General features: G+C 39.2%; 1 protein-coding gene across 7 annotated transcripts in view; it reads right to left on the bottom strand.

The window, feature by feature from the left end:
* LOC126190754 (E3 SUMO-protein ligase PIAS3) overlaps window positions 1-27,754 on the bottom strand; it is a 261,787-nt gene that overhangs the window by 159,342 nt on the left and 74,691 nt on the right. For all 7 annotated transcript variants that reach the window (XM_049931264.1, XM_049931262.1, XM_049931269.1 and 4 more), the window contains 2 exons: window positions 11,076-11,277; window positions 2,691-2,862 (listed from right to left, as the gene is read on the bottom strand). In XM_049931264.1, coding sequence (XP_049787221.1) covers window positions 2,691-2,862; window positions 11,076-11,277 — 374 coding nt within the window. The remainder of the gene's footprint in view (window positions 1-2,690; window positions 2,863-11,075; window positions 11,278-27,754) is intronic.

Here is a 27,754-nt window from a genome sequence, read left to right as displayed (position 1 = left end):
ACTGTTCAGTATTTACTATTTCATTGCAAAGATGTTACTCACTGTATGTTTCTACTTCACTCTAGATGTGTTACTTCTCTTCCAATGTTGTCTGCTAACATTTAACTTCTTAGGTGATAATACTCACTAAATGTCTGAAGATGGCCTTGTAAGCCGAAAACCGGTTAGCAATAAAAATAATATTGTAGAACAAAAGCAAACTGGTGCTTTTCATTTATTATTATAATGTTGTTCTACCAAGAACTGACGGAAGATTCTGTTAATATGATAGTTATTATTATACTGAGCTGCTACTCCATCAGAGAAGTAATATATTTTACTTGATACACTATTAAATTTTTTGGATGTATAGTTGGAAAAAATTAGGAAAAGGATTAAATCACAGTTAGTGTCTTACATCCACACGGACCAACTTCATCTTCCACATGCCCCAGTCAGACATTCTTTCCGTAAGTATCATGGAAGGCTACCTTGTATACTCAAACTACTAGACGGTGAACATTAACATCATCCCATGCAGCAATTGTGACACGCAGCAAATTGATTGGCTAGAAACACGATGAAACAGACTGATATGAATCATCTAAGTAAGTAACAAGAACTAACAACGAACTAATTTTAGGTCTATCTCTGGTATTCAGTTGTACCGATTTTTTTAAAGATTTGCAACTTGTATGTTTTAATTCAAAACTTATAAGGCAATTTTTGAAGTTGTTTTTACAGCACTATCTTAAATCTAAAGTTCGATAGTTGTGCTCATACCAAGCTGAAGCTTTCCAAATACATAGAGGAAAACATTATCTGTCAAAGTTTTTTGAGAATTTTAAAAATACAGATTCTCAGAATTCACTAATGATGTTTTTATTAAAAATGACTATATGTTTGCAGTTAATTAAGTTTTATATCATGTGTGCACCCCTTAAGTGAGCTTTCAAATGAGCTCAATTTCATTATTCTATCTTAATTTGAACACAAGTTGTGAACAAATCAGTGTCTTCCCAAAAGTTAAAAATTTGATTGTTTTTACATTTTTGAGCACTCAGTATCCTTTTATCAGAGGAGTGCGTAAAAACTGCTTTGTGCTACTGTTTATGAATACTACACGCATACTTAATTTCAAACAAATTTAAAAGCACTTTAAACTTCCTGGCGGATTAAAACTGTGCGCCTGATCGAGACTCGAACTCGGGACCTTCGCCTTTCGTGGGCAAGTGCTCTACCATCTGAGCTACCCAAGCACAACTCACGACCCATCCTCACAGCTTCAATTCTGCCAATACCTTGTCTCCTTCCTTCCAAACTTCTCAGAAGCTCTTCTGCGAACCTGAGCTGTGAGGACGGGGTCGTGAGTCGTGATTGGGTAGCTCAGATGGTAGAGCACTGGCCTGCAAAAGGCAAAGGTCCCGAGTTCGAATCTCGGTTTGGCACACAGTTTTAATCTGCCAGGAAGTTTCATATCAGCGCACACTAATCTGCAGAGTGAAAATCTCATTCTTTAAAAGCACTTGTTGATTTGACACTGAATAAACCAACTATCAAATTTATATCTGATATTAACAAATTCCTTTTTCCATAAATGCATTTATAGCCGTAAACAGTCTGTATTTTGTATCCTGTCTACCAGTAACCACATAATCAAAGAGAGATTTGAATGTGCACGATTTCTCTAATCTGTCAATAACTTGGCTTCTACTATACAGTTACAAATGTAGCAACTTCCTGTTTCACTTTATATTATTTTATGGGAATCTATTTCTATTTCGGCTGCAAAATTTAACCAACTGGAGTGACAAGGTTTTCATTGCTTACCATCATTATTACCTCTTTCCAAGAGACAATTCAATTCATATTGCTCAACTGTTCTTCAAAGTCCTTTACTGACTGGCAGAATTACTGTCACTGACAAATCTTGAAGCTTTTATTTCTTTTCCCTGAACTTTGAGCCCTTCTCCAAATGTTTCTTTGGTTTCCTTTACTACTTCCTCAATGCACAGATTGAATAACATCAGCAATGGGCTACAACACTGCCATTACTTTCTCAACTATTGCTTTTTTTTTCTCATATCCTTCAACCCTTGTAACTGTAGTCTGGTTTCTACAGAAGCTTAATATAACCTTTCACACCCTTTATTTTACTCCTACTACCTTCAGAACTTCAAATAGCATAGTTCAGTCAACACTGTCAAAAGCTTTCTCTAGCTCTACAAGTGCTATAAATGTAGGTTTGCCTTTCTTTGATCTATCTTCCAAGATAAGGCATGAGGTCAGCATTGCCCAGCATGAACCTACATTTTTCTGGAACACAAATTGATCTTCCTCGATGTCAGTTTCTAGCTGTTTCTGTATCTATATCAGGTTGTTAGAATATTTTCGTATCTGAAGCCTGCCTAAAACACAGGCCACTTCATACACTTAACAACAACTGACAATTACTGCAGCATACATTTGAACAGGGATGGGCAAGGGGGCTCGCCCCCCCCCCCCCCCCCCCCCCCCCACCCCCCCACCCACCCACCCATATACACAAAACGTCCAACAGGCTTCTGTACTGAGAGCAGACTGTGTGGTGTAATGAAGAATGTAGGTTTAATAGCTTAACTACAGTAACTACCGCATTTGCTATTGTGTTATAAGGTATTTCATCATATCATTTTATAAGTTTATTTATTCATTACATGCCACAAAATTACCTAAACTAGATGGTTTCAGCAGTTCACCAAGCAAATCAAAGAATGGGAGCTTTTTTAATCTCACATCTGGATGAACTGGAAAATTACTGGCTGCAGGAGCTGCTGCTGGTGGTGATGCCTTTGGCGGGTACATGTTATGGTGGTACATACTGGCATACATGCTGTTTCTTGGCTACAAAAATAGGGAAAGAAAGATTTATCAGACACATGACCATTGGAATCTGATTACATAATTTGTAAAACACACACACACACACACACACACACACACACACACACACACACACACACACTGATGTAACAAATGGTTTTCCAATATGTGATTTACAATTAGGAAAACACTTAACATCACACTGAGACAACATATCAAAGTAACAATGTTGACCCCTTTAATGCAGCTGATTGTGACAGTAGTGTGGTGTTCAGCAAAATCTGTTCACTCAGACAGCAGATAGTCTGCAAACTTGGTTGTGGGGTGCTCAAATGCTGTTGATGTTCCAGGATTCATGCTTGGCTACTGCTTAGCTGCTGTTTACTTTGGTATTAAGTTTCATGGCAGTGTACTGGGGGATATATCAATTATAGTTTTTGTTCCATGGAGGCACAGTGAGGAAATCATCAAGAATGTAAATACTGTCATAAAAACATAATACATATTTACAAAGGAACAGGGACACTAATGTGTGTTCCACAGATTGTAAGGAAAGTGCTCCTCAAGGAAGTGGAATATACTGTTCAACACCAATACAGACTGTATTACAGCACTGAAGACAGGCAAAGTAGAAACCAGATATATGTATTTTTAATATTATTATTAACACTAATAATAACTGGCGAGCTGAAAATATATCCTCTCTCTCTATTATATATATATATACATCCTTCTCTCTTTTCTGTTGAAGCAACCATGGGTTGCGAAAGCTTGAATATTTGTGTGTGTGTTCGTGTGTTTTTTATTCTATCAACATACCAACGCTTTCTTGTTTGGTAAGTTAAAGAATCCTTGTACCTGGGTGTAACTGCCACACTATGTCGCTGGAAACGAAACCTTGGTGAACTGGAAACTATCACAAATAGTGATAAATAAATAAAAACATCACCCGTGAAAGCAAATGATAATAGATATTCTAAGCTCTTTGAGTGCTGATATAAACTTGGGGAGAAAAGGAGGCTGATAAATATTCAACAGGTCACAACTAATTAGTACCTGTGGTACTTCAACAGTCATGAGTGTAGCACCTGAGCCTGGGTTACCACATGTCCGATGTTTCAGTCAAATGGTTCTGTGTATCTGTATATACTTCTGTGTTCCTCACCATCTTTTTTCTGAGTGAATACATTTATTATTGTATTTTGCTGACTTCTGAATCCAATATTTTCAACTCCATAAGTAATACAAAATTACAAAGAGAGGAAGGTAGATATGCACCAGTATTGTTCTAAATGTGGTGTTATCATAGGCTTTTGTTTTCCATCTGAAAAATGTTGCTCCTGTGAACAACAGAGAACTCTGCATGTCAGTGGTAGTTGAACTACATTAAATATAAAATTAAATAAAATTCACTTCTCTCTACAGCCTGACGATAGAGAACAAACTACAAGTCTCACAATCTCTCTCTCTCTCTCTCTCTCTCTCTCACACACACACACACACACACACACACACACACACACACACACACACACACACACACACACCTCACTGTCTGGAAACCACTAGACTGACGTCAGTTGAACTTTGTACACAAAAGGCATTGTCTAGAAAGGTGCCGTGAGTGTAAGAACCATCTATCTCCCATGGGGTTGGGGGTGACCAGAGGAGGAGTTCGATGGGGATGAGAAGATGACAGAGAGAGTGGACATTGGACTGGGGGGGGGGGGGAGGACACGGACCGACAGACATTGGTCTGGGGGGAGGGGGGGATGAGGAGACAGACCGACAGACACTGGACTGGGGGGGGATAAGGAGATGGACTGAAATTGGTGCAAGGGGGGGGGGGTGAGGTGATGGACCGACATTTGTGCGGGGGGTGGGGGTGAGGGTGAGGAGATGGACCGACAGTGTAGCGGGGGGGGGGGGGGGGGGGGGGGGTGAGGAGATGGACCGACCGTGGTGCGGGGGGAAAGGAGATGGACCGAAATTGGGGCGGGGCTGGAGTTGGACCGACACTGGGGCGTGGGGGGGGGGGGGGATGAAACCAAATTGGGGGGGGGGGAGGCGATAGACCAACATTAGGGTAGGGGGAGGAGTTGGAGTGAGATTGGGGGGAAGGGGAGGCGTGTAGAAGACGGAAGATGGGTAGTGGGCAGATGGAAAGGGCAGACGATGGTGAGGACGCTGGTTGAAGATGGAGAGGATGTTAGGAAGTTGGTGGAATTGGCAGAGGGCGTGGGGATAGAGGAAGAAGATGTAAGGAGGGGAGGCAGGTGTAAGAGGTAAAGAGTTGGAGAGAGGGAGAGGTGGGAGGGGGGAGAGAGAGAGAGGGAGAGGGGGGGGGAGAGAGAGAGAGAGAGAGAGAGAGAGAGAGAGAGAGAGAGAGAGAGAGAATTTATCGTTTTTACTTTTCTAAAAGAAAATTGGAATAAATAAATATCCAGGCAACACTGGGTACTCACCTAGAGCACACTAAGGAGTACACGGTTGACACTCTAATGGCTGACTAAATTTCCATGACTTTCTAAGGACTTTTCCAGAATTTTACTAAATTTTTCCCATATGGAATGTTGAGCAGGCTTTAAATATTCAGTATTTTACTGCTCTCTCTCTCTTTTTCTTTTCTTTTTTTCTTTCTTTCTTTTTAATGCTGATTTTATATGTTAATGCTTAACTGAAAATACCTAACATACTTTGACAAACTGGCATTTCAATGTACCACCAAATGGCAAAGTGAAATGCAATACATTGGATGAAGCACAACATATCAAACAAGAAGAATTCCAGATATGAAGTGCACACATTTTAAATCAATCTGTAAATTAATTTAAATTAAATGATTTGAACAATGAAAAATGATGTTGAGTAAGAGTCATGCAATGCAGTTTAAAGGAGTAAACCACCAGTTGACTATATATTACTACACTTATGTTCTGTACTATTCAGATTTTGACTTTTATATCATTATCAAGTACAATGCTAGAAGTTGTTAGACCATTATTATGCCCTATCTGTTAAGGCAGTGCAAATCAGGTAAACAGGACTAACATGTCAAGTGTTAGCCTTGTTTACAGGCTTTGGACTGTCAACAGATACAACATAATAAGGTCTAACAACTTTTAGTATTGTCCTTTATAGTAATACACAGTCAAATGGCAGTTTGCTCTTTTAAAAATCGTGTTAAAAATGGAAAATAACACATTTAGCTGTGTAGAAACAGTCAGGTAAAGATATACACACAAATTTTAAGTTTAACTAGTGTCTTACGACTTGAATAAAAAATATTGGCAAAATACTTACAGTTTACTGTAAATGCAAAATTCATACACTTTTCGGATGATTTCTTGTGAAATGGTACGTAATAAATTTAATCTCCCATTAATGATGTGGAAGGTGTAGTTCCTTATACTTCAGTTTTACACAGATGAATATTCAATGGAACAATATACTAGGTACACTGACACAAATGTAGCCATTATATGTATATAATGTTCTCCACACGTTAGTTTAAAGGAAAACTTGAGAACTATTTTAAAATGACAAAAAAGTTACCTCACACTATAAAACTATAAGGAAGAAAGTTTCAAGTAGCACTACTTTTTACGATCTTGCATTTTTTCTTCAACAAGTATCTTCTTTCAGTATCTGCTAATAATTTTTATTTTTATTTGTAAGAAGATTAATTTCATCAGCAGCACTCTGCTGTGACTCCACATAATGAGAATGATCATTTTTCACTGTTATGTATCAACCATTTCATTATTTCAACATTTTCTACTCTCCAGAAGAAATAACAGCATAAAAACCCTGCTGTTGGGCATCAGTATTTTTTCTTTTTGATGTTCCATAATGGCACCTGAATTCAAAGAAAACCCCCATTCAAATGATGCATTCCCATGAGAAAGTATGGAAATAAATGTTACCACAGACCTCAGATCAGGAAATTCCTCTTCCCCAATGAGCTTAAAAGTTTGGTCCAGTGATGATCCAGTCTACTTTTCTATTGTTTGTACATTAACATTCTCGTTTTATTCTTGGTAGTGAATTAAACTCCTTAAATTAATGCTTAGCACTAACAGCCTACATTCTGGAAAGACATCTTTCTCAAACAGAGGCTGATGGCACAAGTGTAAATCAGGGGTTGTTTCTGCTGATTTGAATGCCACCATACTTGGATCTAAATATGCAATTGCCTCTGTCAAAGCAAATTTTACTGGCGACTCCCCGTTAACTTCTGTAACAGAACCTTCATACAGATTGAACAGTTATTTCCGAACTGCAACACATGTAAATCAGTGATGCCTTTAACTTTTTTTTTTGCAAAACCAGTTTGAAGGATTGAAATTATCTTTCTCTAAAAAATGTTTCAAAGTGTGAAGCAACAGATATAAACAAATACCACTTTCAAGCCAAAAGGATGTGCTCTGAAACTACTGCAGAACTGGGACTGGTGTCTGACACTGTGACTCCGAACATCATCTGTTACAAATACTGATAAAGTCAATGAGACAGAAATAGCTCACTCAGCTGCGTTTACATTTTCCAGCCACCTCATCTATCTGAGCTGGAACCTTTTGAGTTCATATAATCAGTTCCTTTGCTGGCACATCCTTGGATACATAATACAACACTCATAAAAGCTCTACTACATTCCAATAAGTGTTTTTAATGGTTGCTGTAAAGGCATTATGTAGTGTGTGTGTGTAATACACATGGTAGCCTTTGATTCTTGTAACTCACTTGTTAACTTTCACAATACCTTCAAGATGACATATGGGCCATCCCTTGATACATGTGTAACTTAGTTTGTGTTTTCTTCACCCAAATCATTTTTACCCCCATTTAAAAGGTCTTGCATGGTTGTGCGCCCTAATAAAAAAATTAAAAAACACACAGATGTTAAAAATCTAAGAGACCTAGTTTTTCTCAGCATCCTAAAATCTGAGTACCAAGTCTATTTGTGCTTCTGAGTGATTCTGTTTAATCGTCCATCATAGTATGCAATAACATAGTCACAGTTTTTTACAGTTTCTGAAATGGTATCACCAAACTATAGAGGAACACTATGCACAATTGCTGTAACTGCAGTTTTGATGCAATTTCACCATCTGGAAACATTGTTGTGAAAAGAGAAACAATATCTGCTGTGTTGGCATTACACAATTTTGTTGCTTTTGCTGAAAATGAAAACATTTGTAGAGAATTTCTTTAGCAGAAGTGACAGCTAATGAACAAGATGCCTGCATTTTACTTGGAACTTTGTGATCACTTTCCAGAAGTACAGACTCTCTGACGAAACCATCATCTTTTTGCAAAACAGGAAACAGGTAAACATTTCTTTGAAAGTTCAATAGTCAAGTTACATGTCTTCCCTTTCACACGATTTGTTAATGCATTTCTACCATATTACTCAAGCTAAATGGTCTTTTCCTTAGCTTACAGTAGGCAGAATACTTGTCTTTTTTCATTTCCTCTAACAACACTAAATATTCTTCACTGAGTAACCACAATGGGTACACCTCATCTGTGAAAGATGTGTTCTTATTATTTACATAATTAATTATGAAAAAATGTGATTAATCTTAGGCATATAAACATTAACATTACTGAACTTGTCTACTGTGCATTAATAAAATTTATATTGTAACCTTGGTTAACCAAGAGGAAATAAATATTACTGCCATGTTATTAACCCATAAGAGCCCATTGTACTTGACTGAGAACAGTAGTTTTTTCTTCTTGCCATCCTCATTTGAGGACACTGGGCACTTCCACAGTAAATGTTATGTTTTTTGGGTTCTTCAGATTTCTTTGCCATGACTCACCAAATTTTTAAAACTGCTGAAGAGGTAGCAGAAAACATATTTCATGAAGAAATAGATACAGATAAGGTAGGTCTACCTCCGGATATTGATGAGCAGACAGAGGAAAATACTGAAGATGACTTGTTAGGGAATACCTATGTATGCAATATTGCAGGCACAAATAAAATTTTACATGAAAGAGACAACGAAGACAGTCATCATATTTATTTTAAAACATTCCTTAAAGAAGAAGTTAGATGGAAACAGATTATTGGTCTGAGGATAATGCTCTTGGTGTTCAAATAGTGAAAGATGTAATGTGTCTTGATATATCTTGAACTTAAGTCTGCATCACATAATAAAAAGACCAATGAAAACAAAAGTGTCAAAGGTTTCAAAATAAAACCATTAGCAGAGGCCCAAGTACAAAATTATCGAGGATGGGATGTCTTCAGGAAAATCTAGCAGTTGATGGAATCATCATGGGGTACTAAGGACATCACCCAATAAAACAGTTTATAAGACTTTGAATGTATTGGATGTAGACTACGGGCCTTTCGAAGTAATTATGGCTACTGTTACAACTTTTTACTGTACTATGGGAAGGACAAAAAGGATGAAAATGAGGATCTATCACTGGGTCCAAAAGTAGTTTTGAAAATGTCGTCCATTACTGGCGAGCCAAGCAATTACAAAGTATTTTTTTGACAATTACTTTACTACTCACGACTGCTCATCCGACTGTAGGAACTAGGATTCTGTGCAAGTGGAACCATATGAGAAAGCAAAAAGGAAGTGTCCCGTATACCAGATAATGTAATGAAAGACAAAGGGAGGGGATATTTTGAGTTCAGATTTGACAGAGAAGGAAATCTTGGCCACAAAACTGAATGATGACAAGTGTGTTGCTCTAGCAACTAATTTTGATACTGCTCCCTACTGTCAAAGTCCAATTTGGAATATATCCCAGAAAGAAAGGCTCAGTGTTTCACAAACACCTGCAAGAATTTAATGGAGGCATCAATCTTCACAACTGGCTAACACAGAAACATACAATTGCAGTACAAGGATGGTAGGTATGAGACTGTTGTAAATGTGTATCTAGCTTTCAAGAGGTGCAATGAAGGAGCTTCTCTTTGGGATTCAGAAGACAGATTGCCACAACACGCCTAAAGAAAGGTGTTGAAATGAGGTTAATTGAACAAAGTCCAACAAAACTCATTTCATCTTCCAGGGCTAAAGTACCAGAAATACAATATGAGCAGATACTGCATGTCGTTCAGAAGCATAAAAAACAAAGAAGGTACCAGTTTGAGAACTGTAAAGGAAGGCCCAGAACATAATGTGGGAAGTGTAATGCTACACTCTGTATGGAATGCATCCCCACATATCACTTAGGACTTGACAAATGATTGTTTTAGAAAGTTTTTGTATTAAAACTTTTGTAAATGTGAGTTGCTGAAAAGTAAATAATAATTTTGAAATGTTATTATGAAATTATTGTTGCCAATTTCCTCATCTCTTTTCGTTTTTCTAGTAATCAATGTATGGATAAAACAACTGTCAACTGTTCAGTGTCCCCAAATGAGGATGACGCAAAATTTCACATTTAGGACCTAAGTGAACAAAACTTCCTCATATTTCCATAAATTGGTAGCCATAATAAAGTTTTCCAAAAATCAAGAATATATGTTTATTAAAAATAAATTAGGTGCTAATATGTTAAAAAAATATATCAAAACTTACCTTTCAACATACACTGAAAAGAAAATGGTGACATAAAATAATGAAGCATGGCTCACTATGGTAGGTTTCACAATGTAGGAAACTCTACATTTTAAGACGTCACCTAGTTCAAAAAAGTAACAGATGCCATCCTATGGGGCAAATGCTTTGATTCACATGATGTCACCTGGTGGGAGGCTCACATGTACGGAATATTTTCTTCCACCAGTCAGCAAAACCTGTCTTAATGAGCAGTGGACTGCAAACTCTGTTTCTAACACTTGTCACTAGTAGTGCAGTTCAAACATTTAACATCTTTTATGTCAGATTTTTATGACATTACAAAAGCACATGATTTTTAAAGCTTAACATTAAAATTTCAGAACTATGTGAAAACATTCCTAATTTTCACTACAATTTACTATTCCCTGATATTTCCGTTTCTAGATCGAGTGACCAACCCCGAGTAAAACATGGTGACCTATTCGATCATATGCTAGTGTTTTAAGCTACTTTCAGAACATTCAAACATTCAGTATTCCCAGCTCGTGACATCATTTATGTACAACAAATGACTAATACATAACCTTATAGGAAATTATTCTCAAAACCAGTTTTAGTTTAATATGATAAATGCTATTTTTCATGGGCATGGATTAAACATGTTTCAAAACAATACAATTTGCCTCAAGATTTATTTACCGGCGGTAGTGGCCTGTCTGGTGCTTGGACGATGTAACCTGATGGCTGATAGACATTACTGCGTTGTTGCTGCTGCTGAGGCTGCTGTTGCTGCTGTTGTGGTTGCTGCTGCATGTTAGTACTATGGACACTTGGAAGGTCTTTCCCTGGTGCTGGTGATGGTTGTTGTAAAGCTAAAGCTGCAGCACTAGCATGACTCTGTCTGAAATAACATAATTTATGTTACTCTCTTTTACATGGCTCTATCAGTGTAGCTTTTCCAACAACATACTTTAATACACAAGTGACACAGTTACTACATCATAAAGTATTAAGTAATAACACTAGCCAAATATGGAAGTGGAGCACTTATTACACAACAATCCACAAAGAAAAATAGATTTCTGTTTCCTGTTTATGGAGATGATAAAACATAGCATTTTCTCCCTGAGTATAAGAACAAGGCTTGCTCACTTAAGTCACAAATACTGTGTAATTTCAATTTTATATTCTCTGATTTTATGTTTTTCACAATTTTACATCATTAATTTGTAGCCCCCGCAAAAATACCACATGGTCAATGCTAAAAATTCCCCGATTTTACATTTCTTTCTAGTAAGGTTTACCTAGACTGTAAGTTCTTACTTGACATCTCGCTTGACTGTCCCGTTTGGTTCCCACTGACGTTTGATGTGACTGAAAAAGTTGTAAGTGACTTAAAAGACAGGTGATTCGCATCACGAGTGGTGGCAGAATTAAGGGAATATTTCACGCCATTGTGGAGAGGAGAGATGTGAGAAAAGAAATACTGACATAATCCACGATCCCTGTCACCAACACAACTTGCAACATTTAGCTTCACCGCGCAGTTATGATACAACTACTGCTAGGTTGCAGCGGTAATAGACAGACAGACAGACGATGCGAAGTGCTCCGTACCAAGCCAATATGTGACAAAGGGGCCCAGCCATCACCTTTTGTTGTGCCATTTATAACTCAGTCTCTTCTTTTTTTCACTTATTTCCAATGTACTACATTCAGTAACGATACAAATCATCAACCTTTTAAATTCAAACATTGAGTCTTGAAGAATATGCTTGGTCATAATCGAGGAAACGTTGCCCATTTCCAGCTAGTTAACTCTTACTTACTGGCTGGCGACTTGTTAAGCCATCCAATTGCCAGCGCAGCCACCACACTACACTAACAGATGTAAATTGAGCTCACCTACTAGACGTGTGGGGAAGCGGCCCTTCAGCGAAGGGGGTGCAGGTATGGGTGAAAGCATTTTGTGAAGAGCTGATAATAGACTTTTCGTGCAGATGATGTGCTATAACAGAGGTGTCACATGAAAACAGAACAAGGTTTCTGCAATATCACATTAGAAAGACTTTTGTCTATCTTTCAAATTTACATTTTACACAGCGTACAGAAATTTACTGAGCCAACTTATAGTAAGTTTGTAATGTCAACTGGGGATGTAAAACTCATTTTTTCATGTCTGTATTTCTCTCATCAAGACTAAAATAACACTTTAACGGTGGTGAGCATATTAAGTGTGGCTCATAAGAAAAGCATTAAACAATAACAGTAACAGCGACAAAGTATGTCATTAAGCAGATGCCCGCATTTATGCTTTTGGTTTCACCACTCAGCTGCTGTGATATTTTTGGTTTACTTCAACATGTTCATCAAATTTATTTTTATATGGATGAGCAAAAAGGATGAGCTCTCAAAAATGTGTGTTTTGAGCATATAATTTCTAGTCGTAGACACCGATCAATTTTTTGACGAGTTTTTCTTGCTGTTACACACCTGCAATTTTTTTTAAAGAACCGATGACATTCTTTACCACAAATTATTGTATAACCATTATATTGTACATTTGATTTCCTTCACTTAAACAGATTTTATACAAAGTTTGGAGATGACTGTGATTGTTAATCATATCTGCCAGTTAATTTTTTTGCGCATATTTTTTTAACATTTTCCTCAATTTCGCATTTTTTAAAGAAGGAACCGCACAAAAATGTAAAAGAGAGGTTTCACTGGTTACCAATTTTAAAATATTTTCTGTTGAACTCAAAACACTAAATATGCCAAGCAGAATGAACGACACAAACATGCAGGTAAATAATGTACACATCTGTTCATTACTGCAAACATTAATTCACAATAACACAGGACACAAAAATTTTAAATCCAACCATCTCCAATTTTTGTCGAATTTAGTGCATTCATTCACCCGACAATAGAATGAAAAATGCCAAATTTAAGAGTTGCTGCAGAAGTCTGACAAAAGTGACAGTTGCCACAAGTTCTGAAAACATGCGGAAAATTAAGACACACACTGCAGACAAAAATGGATGTAACTTCTATACGAAAACAGATAGACCTGGGAATAACCTTTCACATGGTGTGCAACATGACCATAAACAAATAGTGTACACAATTAAGGTTGGTGACCTTTTTAAGATCTCAAAAAATGCCACCTTTGAAATTAATGAACAAAATTTAATTCCTTCTTCATGTTACACTGCATAACATAGTGAAGGGGACAAAAAAAATAAAGTTCAGATGACATCTGGATTAAGGAAACATTTATGCCTACTGCTATGTGACACAATAAAGCAGTTCAAATTGTATATAATGTGCAACGAAAAGGCATAAAGTACTGAAAACATGTTAACTGTTAAATAGGTGGTGTGACAACAATGCCATAGTAAAGTAGCAATGTGGACAGGCCAATAGCAAGCATTCTTCTGTACATCAAGAACATGGTAAGACCAGAGAAATGTATAAAAGCTTGGACGACAGCAGGGGTGCTGCATGTAGAGAGGAAGCCATTGAAAAATGTGCTGTGTGTTGTGACTGTACAAATTTACCACAAATATGTACTTTGAGAGGATCGCATGCTGCTGTAATCCATTTGGGGTAGAAAAGTTTATGTAAAGCGCAACTGTGAGTGGTTGACGAAGTGACAGACCACAAAATATGTGGTAGATGTAGGAAATCATTAACACGGAAACAAAAGCCTGTGGCTGAAGCAACTATAGTGGAACAGATAGGAATCAAGAAACTACATAACTCCTTAGATCCATCTGCAGATCAAAATATTGCTTTACTTGCATTAAATGACAATCTGGTATCTCTTGGTGAGTCCCTAGCCACAAATAAAGAGACAGAAAGATAAAACATATGTGCAGAAAATGTTTGAGAAAGTGCCTGAGCTATTCTAAAGTAGATATGTACCCAGTGTGGGAGAAAATACAGAGGATGAAACAAATGTATAATGTGAAGGTATAATTCAGTTGAAAGAGCAATTCAGTACTAGTACGACAAGCAGTGAGGGGATCCAATGTTGACTTTTCTTCTGAAAAGTTAGAGCAGTTAAAGGTTTGAAAATGAATTTGGAGCTTCGAAGTATTTAATGAGAAAAGTGATACGATTTGTCAAAGAACATGATATCACAGCAATTCCTAACCTGAGACCTAGATGTGTCATAAGTGAACATTTTGTGAACTGTGCCTGAATTCAACAACAGAGAAGATAAGAGACACAGAGATGCATCAAGCATTTAAAGATGAACATACTGCAAACAGTACATCTAGGCAGGTAGGTACAGAGAGAGAGAGAGAGAGAGAGAGAGAGAGAGAGAGAGAGAGAGAGAGAGAGAGAGAGAGAGAGGGGGGGGGGGGGGGGGGGGTTCACCAAAATGTGAAGCTCGTGATGGAAGTTTGCAGCTTTAAAGCATTGACGCATGATGCCAACAGTTAACACGTATGAACACTGTCCTGAACAGCCAAACAGTTGTTTGTCCTCATTTGAGAACTGCTCTGGTACCCATTCTTTCATGGTATACCTAGGAGAGTTCTCTGATGAACATGGAATTGATGGTACGACATACAAGCTGTGGACATCTACAGATAGAACACCTATCCAGATGTGTGTGTCTTCTGAAGAAGGCTTCTTGTAAAACACTGCAAACAAATTAAAACGCTCCTGCTGCACTTTTTCATACTTCTCTAACAGTCTGAATTTACACAAAATCTGAAAAAGGAGGTCAGTGACAATGTACACGTTGTAATATGCAATTTCGCAGAAAAAGCATTAGTCCTGTAGGATGTGGTTCATGGCTTTCGCTGGAACAACGCACAGAAACAATTCATCCACTTGTTGTTTATTATAGACACCCAGAAACACGTGCAATAGATCTCATTTCATTTTTTATCATAAAAAAATGCCTTAAACACAATTATTGTAAGCATTTATCTTTTCCAGCAATGTTTGGTTAACTTCATATCATCCCAATCCCATGGAACACACAAATATATGTATTACTTCTCAGATTGTGTGTGTGTATGTTTTTTTTTCTGTGCAGCAGCCCTATATAAAATATATCTTTTTTCATCACAGTGATTTTACCGTCAGTGCAGAGTGGCATTTCTTTACCAAGTCACATGGCAAAGAACCATGTGATCATATCACTAGTACCAACAACACCATCAAGAGACTTGCTATCCATGCCAGTTCCCACTGCAACTGCAATGCTCAGATAATGAAAGCCAAACAGTTGTTTGAATGGTGTTCCAAGGAAATTAATCTCTACACTTTCATTATACTACAGTGAGTACAATGAAGAAGTATCTCTCTGTGAAGAGTAGTTTGCAAAATTCACACAACTACAATTATCCACAACCAGTTCATCAGACATGAATCTCTAACATTGATCCAGGAAGACTCATGTCTCAGTGATGTCAAATGATTTGTTGTATGAATGTCACTGGTGGCCTGAATGCATTTTGAATGCTAATGAAGATACCAGTGGGGTTACAATTAGCTTCCCATATCCTCGTGGCCATTTATCTTTATTTCTATTTCCCTAGAAAACCAACGTCTTTACTGTGGACAGGGACGATGTTATTGCAATGGTGACATTAGAACACCATCAGGTGGAACACATGTCTTTTCAATAAATTAAGCACATTTTATATCATGTTACCTATCCCTGACAGATAGTAAGTCCTAACAATGTGCTTGTCATAATGTCTGTGTAAATATGAAGCTCTTTGCCATGCCTTTCACATGTGTTTGGCTGGATCATTATCACATGCTTCGGATCACCGAAAGTCAGAGGTCTGTTAAACAGCTTATTGCAAATGCTTGCTACTGGACTGTTCTCGTTGCTACCTCATTGTGCACAGCCACCTTTCTAACAGTTTTTTTAATAACTTTATGCCATTTTATTGCACACTGCATACAATTTGTATTGTTTTATTGTATCACATGGCTGTACAATTAATATGTTGTCCCAACTTCATCTTTTACTGTATTGTATAGTTAACATGAAGAAGTGAACACAATTTTTCTATCAATTCTGAGGTGGACATGCTTTGAGATATTCAAGGTCATAGAACAAGGTGCCTGACCTTAACTGTGTACATTGAACATGGTTGTGATAAATACACTCCTGGAAATTGAAATAAGAACACCGTGAATTCATTGTCCCAGGAAGGGGAAACTTTATTGACACAATCCTGGGGTCAGATACATCACATGATCACACTCACAGAACCACAGGCACATAGACACAGGCAACAGAGCATGCACAATGTCGGCACTAGTACAGTGTATATCCACCTTTCGCAGCAATGCACGCTGCTAGTCTCCCATGGAGACGATCGTAGAGATGCTGGATGTAGTCCTGAGGAACGGCTTGCCATGCCATTTCCACCTGGCGCCTCAGTTGGACCAGCGTTCGTGCTGGACGTGCAGACCGCGTGAGACGACGCTTCATCCAGTCCCAAACATGCTCAATGGGGGACAGATTCGGAGATCTTGCTGGCCAGGGTAGTTGACTTACACCTTCTAGAGCACGTTGGGTGGCACGGGATACATGCGGACGTGCATTGTCCTGTTGGAACAGCAAGTTCCCTTGCCGGTCTAGGAATGGTAGAACGATGGGTTCGATGACGGTTTGGATGTACCGTGCACTATTCAGTGTCCCCTCGACGATCACCAGTGGTGTACGGCCAGTGTAGGAGATCGCTCCCCACACCATGATGCCGGGTGTTGGCCCTGTGTGCCTCGGTCGTATGCAGTCCTGATTGTGGCGCTCACCTGCACGGCGCCAAACACGCATACGACCATCATTGGCACCAAGGCAGAAGCGACTCTCATCGCTGAAGACGACACGTCTCCATTTGTCCCTCCATTCACGCCTGTCGCGACACCACTGGAGGCGGGCTGCACGATGTTGGGGCGTGAGCGGAAGACGGCCTAACGGTGTGCGGGACCGTAGCCCAGCTTCATGGAGACGGTTGCGCATGGTCCTCGCCGATACCCCAGGAGCAACAGTGTCCCTAATTTGCTGGGAAGTGGCGGTGCGGTCCCCTATGGCACTGCGTAGGATCCTACGGTCTTGGCGTGCATCCGTGCGTCGCTGCGGTCCGGTCCCAGATCGACGGGCACGTGCACCTTCCGCTGACCACTGGCGACAACGTCGATGTACTGTGGAGACCTCACGCCCCACGTGTTGAGCAATTCGGCGGTACGTCCACCCGGCCTCCCGCATGCCCACTATACGCCCTCGCTCAAAGTCCGTCAACTGCACATACGGTTCACGTCCTCGCTGTCGCGGCATGCTACCAGTGTTAAAGACTGCGATCGAGCTCCGTATGCCACGGCAAACTGGCTGACACTGACGGCGGCGGTGCACAAATGCTGCGCAGCTAGCGCCATTCGACGGCCAACACCGCGGTTCCTGGTGTGTCCGCTGTGCCGTGCGTGTGATCATTGCTTGTACAGCCCTCTCACAGTGTCCGGAGCAAGTATGGTGGGTCTGACACATCGGTGTCAATGTGTTCTTTTTTCCATTTCCAGGAGTGTATCATTCAAAAGTTTGTTTCCAGATCTTTCCAAAATTACCTGTTACACAGAAGTTATAGCCTTTTTTTCTGCAGTGCGTGTCAAAATTTCTTAACATTTTCAGAACTTTGTTGTACATCTGCTACAATTTTGTAATTTGGCATTTTTCATTCACTCTTCAAGTTCAATTAACACCCCAAATTTGATGAAAATCAGATGGTGGGGCTGGCACCTTTGTAGATTTGACATGGAAAGACTACACACACTTTGATGAATTGTAAAAAGTGTCCTGAAGAACAAATGAGGATAGGAAACCAGGTCCAAACTCGTCATCAAACGATGCTACGGAGTGTTGAAGTTACAGAGGGAATGCCTGCCACCAAGTTGTACCTTTTGCAGCAAAGGCATATTGTAATACACAAACATCTCCCACGACTGCACTTATTGGCTTCTTAAAGTATGCAACCCTAACAGTCTGAACACTGCCATGTGCACTGCAAAGAGTTTCGCTAGTAGTCAATACCAATACAACTCATATTTGCTGCTGAGAGATGGCTTTCTCAACAGTCTGCAGCTTCATCAGATGATGTTTTCAGTAACATGTTACTACCCTCAATTTGTTCCCCGATTGTGTAATTCCCAAAAATGGAGAATACGCCACCAAACGAACAACTTTCTTCCTGATCTGTTTCAGTTTACCACTCTTCCAGACTTTAAGCATCCCTCATATCGATAAATGTTAAAGAAAGACCAAAACCAAAATTGTCAGCTACTTTCCCCAAATAAAGAAATTCTGAATTCTACTGGTGAACTGTGGTTTTGCATTTCCCATCATTCACTTCATCTACCTATCTCACTAATAACTATCTCCAATTTCACTAGTGAATTGTATCTAGTTCAAGCACTTAAGTGTTTACTTAAATTGAACATACATAGACTTTTCAGCTAATTTTACAAATGGTGTTTTATATTAGGGCATGGACCCATGCGCCATTACTCAGCAACAGTATTTAGAAAATAGCAAAAGGTATCACCAGTATGAAAAAATCTCAAAAAGATGATACATGTCAATGATAATAGAAACTTGACAGAATGTGCTGAATAAAATGAAGAGAGTCGGAAACGCCTTTGAGAGCAATTAGAAACGATGAAAACATTAACATTTTGGAAAAACCTGAAACAAAATCTTATTTTCGATAAGTACTACATTTCATGAGTGAAGATAGCAGATACCACTGTATCTTTTAACAGAAAATCATAAACAACTGAGACTATTTCAAAGTTTCCCTAATTCAAGAGATGAATCGGAAACACAAATAGTTAATAATGAAAATTACATTCCAGGAGTAATGCCACTGTTGTGTTTAAGGTCGTTCAACGAACAAAAAAAAGGCATCTGTGTATGGCGGTTCAAAGGAAATTATGAAAGAAAATTCAAGAAATATTTACAGAATGTTTGCAAAAGATGACACAAATGCCTTAATTATTCTACTTTGCAAGAAAGAAAACAGTTTTTATACATAGTCTACCAGTATAATGTAGTAGATATTTACTAAAAAACACATGAACCATATCAAAAATGGTGCTTTACTCATGTGAAGGTGTACATATAACAAATGGACCATCTGTGAGTCATTAATGAAATTACAGAACATCAATGAGTATGGATTACAACTTTGTCTAGGTTTCTCAGACTTTGACAATTTCGAGAAAACCTGAACAAATATCCTCGAGAAACAACACACTGATTCAACCTATGTTGGTATACTGAAGAATACAATGGAAAACCAAATGTTTTAATAACAACATCGAAAAAATAAAGTTACGCAATTACTTTTTGTTCAATTGCAGTAGTTGGTTTCAGTCCGAAGACTGGTTCGATGCAATTCTCCATGCTAGTCTATCCTGCACAAGCCGCCTCATCTCTGCAAAACTACTCCAACGTACATCCATTTCAACTTGCTCACTGCACTCAAGCCTTGGTCTTCTCTAAAATTTTTACAGTCCACACTTACTTCCATTACCAAATTAATATTCCCTGATGCCTCAGAAAGCATCTTGTTGAGTGACCCCTTCTTTCAAACAAATTGTGCTACAACCCCCCCCCCATTTTGGTTCAGTACCCCCTCATAAGTTACTTACTCTAATAACGTAATTTTCAGCTTTCTTCTGCAACACCACATTTCAAATGCTTCTATTCTCTTCTTATACAAAAATGTTTACTGTCCATGTTTCATTTACATAAAAGGATACATACTACACAAATTCTGTCAAAATAGACTTACTACTAATAAAATTTATACTTTATATTAACGAATCTCTCTTTTTCAGAAATGAGAAGTCTGAAGGTGAGAGATCTGAGCTGTAGGGCGGATGAGGAAACACAGTCCGATGAGGTTTTGTGAGCTCCTCTTGGGTGTGCAGACTTGTGTGAGGCCTCGTGTTGTCATGGAGACGGAGAACTTCGTTTGGATTTTTGTGGCGACAAATACACAAAGTCTAATATTGCAGGAGTCACAGCTGTGCCCGGCCAATTGGCAAGCTGGATATCGGACAGGTTTGTGTGACCTTGTTGCGATAACAACAGGTGCATCGCCCAACGACTCACCAAACTCTATTTCACTGCTAGGTCTCAGTCGACAGCTCTCTGCTTGGAACACATCTCCGTTGCAGATCTTTGAAGTCTACATAAAGTGCTGCCACTTATCAGAACTTCATGAAACTACAGGGGCTGAAGCAAGGATATTTCATGATGCCTCACAAAATTCCGCATTATTCCAACTAAAAAAGTGTTGCATTACTTATTGAATGCCCCTTGTAATTCAACTACATTCCATTACGCCATTTTCTTTTGTTGATATTCATCTTATAACTTTGTTCAGCTGCTCTTCCAACTCATTTGTGGTCTGATGGAATGTCATATGCAAACTGTGAAGTTTATTTATTCTAACTTAATTTCAATTTTCCTTTCCAAATTTCACCTTGGTGTGCTTTACTCCTTTCTCAATGTACAGATTAAATAATATTGGCAGTCACACTACAACCCTTACCCCTATCTCAAATAGCATTGTTGTTGTTGTTATCTAATCTTCAAAATTCTTCTGTAGCACCACACTTTGAACTCTTTTATTCTCTTCTTGTGTGAACTGTTTATCAGTCAGTTTCACTTCCATACATGGCTAGACTCCAGACAAACACCTTCAGAAAAAGGCTTCCTGACACTTGAATCTATATTTGATGTTAACAAATTTCTCTTCTATGGAAATGTTTTTCTTGACATTGTCAGTCTACAATTTATATCCTCTCAGCCATCTTCATCTTCAGTTATTTTGCTGCCCAAACAGCAAAACTCATCTTCTGCTTTAAGTACCTCATTTCCTAATTAATTCCTTTTGCATCACAGTAATGATTAAATTATTCTCAGTGCAGAACTCTACCAGGCAGTTTCCCCTTTCATTCCTTTCCCCCAGTCCATGTTCTCCCAAATGTTTTTCTCTCATTCCTTTTCTACCAACAAATTCTAGCTCTCAATCACAAATTGTTGTCTTCCTTAATTAATTGAATAATTAATTTTACCTCATCATACAGTCTTCTAGTCTCTTCATCATCTGGAGCACTGTTTGTATAGGCTAGAGCATCCACTGTGCTGTTCATAGTAGATTCCCTGCATTCCTATTTTCTTATTCATTTCATTCATTATTAAACCTACTCCTGCGTTACCCCTATTTGATTTCATGTGGTAATTCTATACTGATCTGACTGCAAGTTCTTTTCTTGCTACCATTTCACTTCTCTAATCCCCACTGTATTTAATTTCAACCTATCCATTTCCCTTTTTAAATTCTCTGCTCTGTCTACCCAATTAATGGGTAGGCACACACTCAACCACAGAACAACAGTCCTTGTACACACCGAAATACCCATACCTTAACACCATCGCTTACTAACAGAGTAGCCAAATGAAAACAGTGAAGCCAAATTGATGTAACAGCGGAAATATTGCATCTGCACACACACACACACACACACACACACACACACACACACACACACACAGATCCAACCATCATGAGGCACAGTTATGATGTTTGTTGTTTGTTTTTGAGATTACCATGGCCTGGAGATACTGACAGGTTTCAGATAGATTATATAAAGGTAAGACAGAGATTTAGGAACCAGGTTTTAAATTGTAAGACATTTCCAGGGGCAGATGTGGACTCTGACCACAATCTATTGGTTATGAACTGTAGATTAAAACTGAAGAAACTGCAAAAAGGTGGGAATTTAAGGAGATGGGATCTGGATAAACTGCCTAAACCAGAGGTTGTACAGAGTTTCAGGGAGAGCATAAGGGAACAATTGACAAGAATGGGGGAAAGAAATACAGTAGAAGAAGAATGGGTTGCTTTGAGGGATGAAATAGTGAAAGCAGCAGACGATCAAATAGGTAAAAAGACGAGGGCTAGTAGAAACCCTTGGGTAACAGAAGAAATATTGAATTTAATTGATGAAAGGAGAAAATATAAAAATGCAGTAAATGAAGCAGGCAAAAAGGGATTCAAACGTCTCAAAATAATATCGACAGGCAGTGCAAAATGGCTAAGCAGGCATGGCTAGAGGACAAATTTAAGGATGTAGGGGCTTATCTCACTAGGGGTAAGATAGATACTGCCTACAGGAAAATTGAAGAGACCTTTGGAGAAAAGAGAACGACTTGTGTGAACATCAAGAGCTCAGATGAGAACCCAGTTCTAAGCAAAGAAGGGAAAGCAGAAAGGTGGAAGGAGTATATAGAGGGTCTATACAAGGGCAATGTACTTAAGGGCAATGTTATAGAAATGGAAGAGGAGGTAGATGAAGATGAAATGGGAGATATGATACTGCGTGAAGAGTTTGATAGAGCACTGAAAGACCTAAGTCGAAACAAGGCCCCGGTAGTAGACAACATTCCATCAGAACTACTGACAGCCTCGGGATAGCCAGTCCTGACAAAACTCTACCATCTGGTGAGCAAGATGTATGAGACAGGCAAAGTACCCTCAGACTTCAAGAAGAATATAATACTTCCAATCCCAAAGAAAGCAGGCATTGACAGATGTGAAAATTACCGAACTATCAGTTTAATAAGTCAGGGCTGCAAAATACTGACGCGAATTCTTTACAGACGAATGGAAAAACTGGTAGAAGCCGACCTCGGGGAAGATCAGATTGGATTCCGTAGAAATATGGGAACATGTGAGGCAATACTGACCCTATGACTTATCTTAGAAGCTAGATTAAGAAAAGGCAAACCTATGTTTCTAGCATTTGTCCACTTAGAGAAAGGTTTTGACAATGTTGACTGGAATACTCTCTTTCAAATTCTGAAGGTGGCAGGGGTAAAATACAGGGAGCGTAAGGCTATTTACAATTTGTACAGAAACCAGATGGCAGTTATAAGAGTCGAGGGACGCGAAAGGGAAGCAGTGGTTGGGAAGGGAGTGAGACAGGGTTGTAGCCTCTCCCCGATGTTGTTCAATCTGTATATTGACCAAGCAGTAAAGGAAACAAAAGAAAAATTCGGAGTAGGTATTAAAATCCATGGAGAAGAAATAAAAACTTTGAGGTTCGCCGATGACATTGTAATTCTGTCAGAGACAGCAAAGGACTTGGAAGAGCAGTTGAACAGAATGGACAGTGTCTTGAAAGGAGGATATAAGATGAACATCAACAAAAGCAAAACAAGGATAATAGAATGTAGTCGAATTAAGTCGGGTAATGCTGAGGGAATTAGATTAGGAAATGAGACACTTAAAGTAGTAAAGGAGTTTTGCTATTTGGGGAGCAAAATAATTGATGATGGTCGAAGTAGAGAGGATATAAAATGTTGACTGGCAATGGCAAGGAAAGTGTTTCTGAAGAAGAGAAATTTGTTAACATCGAGTATAGATTTGAGTGTCAGGAAGTCGTTTATGAAAGTATATGTATGGATTGTTGCCATGTATGGAAGTGAAACATGGACGTTAACTAGTTTGGACAAGAAGAGAATAGATGCTTTCGAAATGTGGTGCTACAGAAGAATGCTGAAGATTAGATGGATAGATCACATAACTAATGAGGAGATAATGAATAGGATTGGGGAGAAGAGGAGTTTGTGGCACAACTTGACTAGAAGAAGGGATAGGTTGGTAGGACATGTTCTGAGGCATCAAGGGATCACCAATTTAGTATTGGAGGGCAGCGTGGAGGGTAAAAATCGTAGAGGGAGACCAAGAGATGAATACACTAAGCAGATTCAGAGGGATCCACAGCTACACCTGAGCCAGTTTCACAAAGGACACACTGACATCTGCTGCTCCTCTAGGCTATCAAATCATGCCTAGCAACCAAGTATTTTCCAGACATTGCACTCAGTGACTTCTTCCTCTTTCCTCAGATGAAGAAGTCATTCTCTGGCAGGTATTTCCAGAAAGAAGACAAGATGATTCTCGACGTGGAACGGTTCCTGAACAGCCAAAATGTAGATTTTTACACACAAGGTGTCCGTCAAGTCATTATTCATTGGGAAAAATATGTCTCACTGAAAGACGAATTTGTTGAAGGACCCACCAAATTTCATATTTGGAGTTTGATTTTTTTTCAACGTGATAACTGAAACTTTATGATCACTCCTCATACATATAAATGCTGTACCTTCCATTAAGGAATGTGTGTTAATGAAAAATATCTGAGCTACTTTATCCTGCAGGTGACATTGTACTGTATACATCTAGTAAAGACAAACAACAATAATGAGGTGATTAAGAGAGTTTAAAATTAAGCAGGAAAATCACCTACAATGCAACTAAAATAATGAACAATGAATACAATGAAAAGTAAATTGCACAAATGAATAATGAACTCAAAGTACCAATATGTGATTTTCTGCATTTAGGGCCCATGTTGACAGTGACTGGATGGAGGGAAAGAGAAATTAATACTTTTTGATAAATTTGAAACGATTTATAAAACAAAACTTCCACTGTGTCTCAAATGGAAATTTTACAAACTGTACAGCACTGTACTGACTACTTGTAGAGAGACAGACAGCTTCAAAAACTAATGATACTCAGTGAGCAATCGAATGACGAAATTCGGGAATTTCTGGAGCACAGAAACCAAGAAACACACTAACCAGGGAACATATTAAACTGAAAGACACAAATATGACTGTAATGAAAACCAAAATGACAAAACATGCAGGAGGGTGAATAGATTGTAGTTGGGAGAGTTTTTCGCTGGATTCCAAGATGTAATAAAAGATTAATGCAATGTGGGTTGAAGGCATTACAAAATGTGCAGGAGTAACATGAATAAACTGCCTATTGGCTTCTGTCTCGGGTTCTTCGGCCGACGTTCATCTAATGATTTTTCTGACGTTTCGCCAGCACGAGTGGCTGGCATTGTCAAAGCTTCACCCTCCATTGTCGGTGGTGAACTGGAGCCGAGCTCGCGGGCGCAGACTATATGTACCTGGCGCGCCAACGTCCGAGGGCTTCTCTGCGGTCATTTCCGGTGCGGTTCTCCTCTTGCTATCTGCGACGGTTGTTCGCTGCAGTACGGGAAGCCAGGATCCGTTTACCTTAAGGCTTTCCTCTTTCTTGTTCAAACTGTCCGCGTGTTTTTGTATTTCTACAGCTTCTCTGAACAAGCGCGTGTGATAGTGCTTCTCTACAGCCAGAACTTCCGAGTCAGCGAATTTTATTACGTGGTCGGTCTCATTCAGTGCGTGCTCTGCCACGGCCAATTTCTCCACCTGCCCCAACCTGCAATGTCGCTTATGCTCTTTGATCCTAGTGTTGATGGATCGTCCAGTCATTCCGACATAAACTTTTCCACATGTGCATGGTATACGGTACATTCCCAACATTGCAAGTGGGTCTCTATTCTCCTTCACCGATCTAAGACACTCTTTGATCTTCCTTGTCAGTTTGAAAATCGTCTTTATGATATGTTTGCGCAAGACAAAGGAGAACCGCACCGGAAATGACCGCGGAGAAGCCCTCGGACGTTGGTGCGCCAGGTACATATAGTCTGCGGCCGCGAATGTTCAGATGGCTCTGAGCACTATGGGACTTAACAACTGAGGTCATCAGTCCCCTAGAACTTAGAACTACTTAAACCTAACTAACCTAAGGACATCACATATATCCATGCCCGAAGCAGGATTTTGTAGTGTGTGATTTTAGACTTTTCCAGAGAATCAACTGCTCTCAGGTGTTCAGCTGGTGAAGTCATTTACAAAACAATATTTTGACAGTATCGCTCACTGTGATCTTTGGGTGATACCTGCAGAATGAGCATCTTCATGATGTAGTGCCTCCTTTATACTATTATCACTTATTGCTCACTAGCCCTTCCCTCACCAACCAGCCATGTCTGGTGGTGGTGGTGGTGGTGGTGGTGGTGGTGGTGGGGTGCGCGATCACTGTCCCTCAGAGCTTTTGTCGCCACTGTCAGGCGTCACTCACAGAAGACACTCTCAGACAATGTTATGACTTAAGCTGGTTGATTGCTGGGCCCTACGCATCACTGAATGTAAATCCACTATCATGTTTAAATAGCCTCCTTTAGAATGCAGTTCCAAAAGGACAAGGTTTGTCTTAGTGCTTTTGGTTTTCATATTTCACCGAGTCCCCTGTAGCTATGTGTGTTCCGTAACTACAGGTTTTGATGGTTGCTCGAGTTCAGTGTTCCTGTGGTCCTGAAACTAACTTGGATTGTCTGTACAGTCTGCTCATTTATGCCTTACAACATTTGCGTGGAATACAATAGACATCAGGATATGGAGCCCCAAGTCATCTTTCACCATACCCAACAGTGCATAAGTTTCTGTGGTGTACGGAAAACACATTTAATGTAACATTGAGCCCAGTTTTATTCAATACTCTGTGTATGACAGATAGTCATTGTCTTTTCCTCCTCATCATGTTCCATTTGCGGAGTGTCTATCTTCTTCCTAAATGGAAATCACAGTTATCTGTTGTCTTCAAGAAGAATGGATACAACATCTTTCTGATGCTTGAGCTTGCATAGTAAGCTTTTTCCGTCTGGTATTGCATGGACCCTGTGCACCAAAATACATAGCACACCCTCACGCAATGAAAGATTATTGCAACTCAAGCTGTGGAGATACAAATCGGTGTGTTTGGCTTTCCTGTACACATTGTCTTTCATAGAGCTATCTGCTTTGCAAGGGACTAGGACATCCAGAAAAGAGTGTTCACCATTCTCTTCCACCCCCATCATAGTGAACTTTATGCTCGTGTGTTCCAATGTTTGAGCAACCGCTGCTGCCTTCCGTTCCCGTTTAGCCACACCACAACTGCACCAACAACATATTTGAAAATGCATGTGGGCTATAAAACAGCTTTTTCCAAAGCTTTCTCTTCCAAATCCTTCATGAATAATTTTGCCACATCTGGTGACAAAGGGCACCCTACTGACAAGAGTGAATGAAGATGTGAGGAAAACGTTGAACAAGTTTGTCACTGTGAGGTTAAATTTCTCCACAATCAGCTTGAGGAGATCAGAAAGTGGTACTTCAGTGAAGACTGAGGCCACATCAAAGCTCACTATAAGTTCCTGATCACACGCATAGTTCTTGCAGCTGTTGAATGGAATGTACGGAGTTCCCAATATAGTGCTGACATTTACCAACATAGCGGCCATTAAACGTTTGACCAGTTGGTGTGCTGGTGTACTTACATTGCCTTACTCTTTCCATTATTTGAATTCCACACAAGGCTTTGAATGAGTGTACAACCAACATATACATCTTTGCTACATATCTCTTGAGCTCTTAATATTCACAC

This window comes from Schistocerca cancellata, chromosome 6 (assembly GCF_023864275.1).
Source record: "Schistocerca cancellata isolate TAMUIC-IGC-003103 chromosome 6, iqSchCanc2.1, whole genome shotgun sequence".
In the NCBI taxonomy this organism is placed as follows: Eukaryota; Metazoa; Arthropoda; class Insecta; order Orthoptera; family Acrididae; genus Schistocerca; species Schistocerca cancellata.
This window is presented reverse-complemented; position numbering and strand designations above follow the sequence as displayed.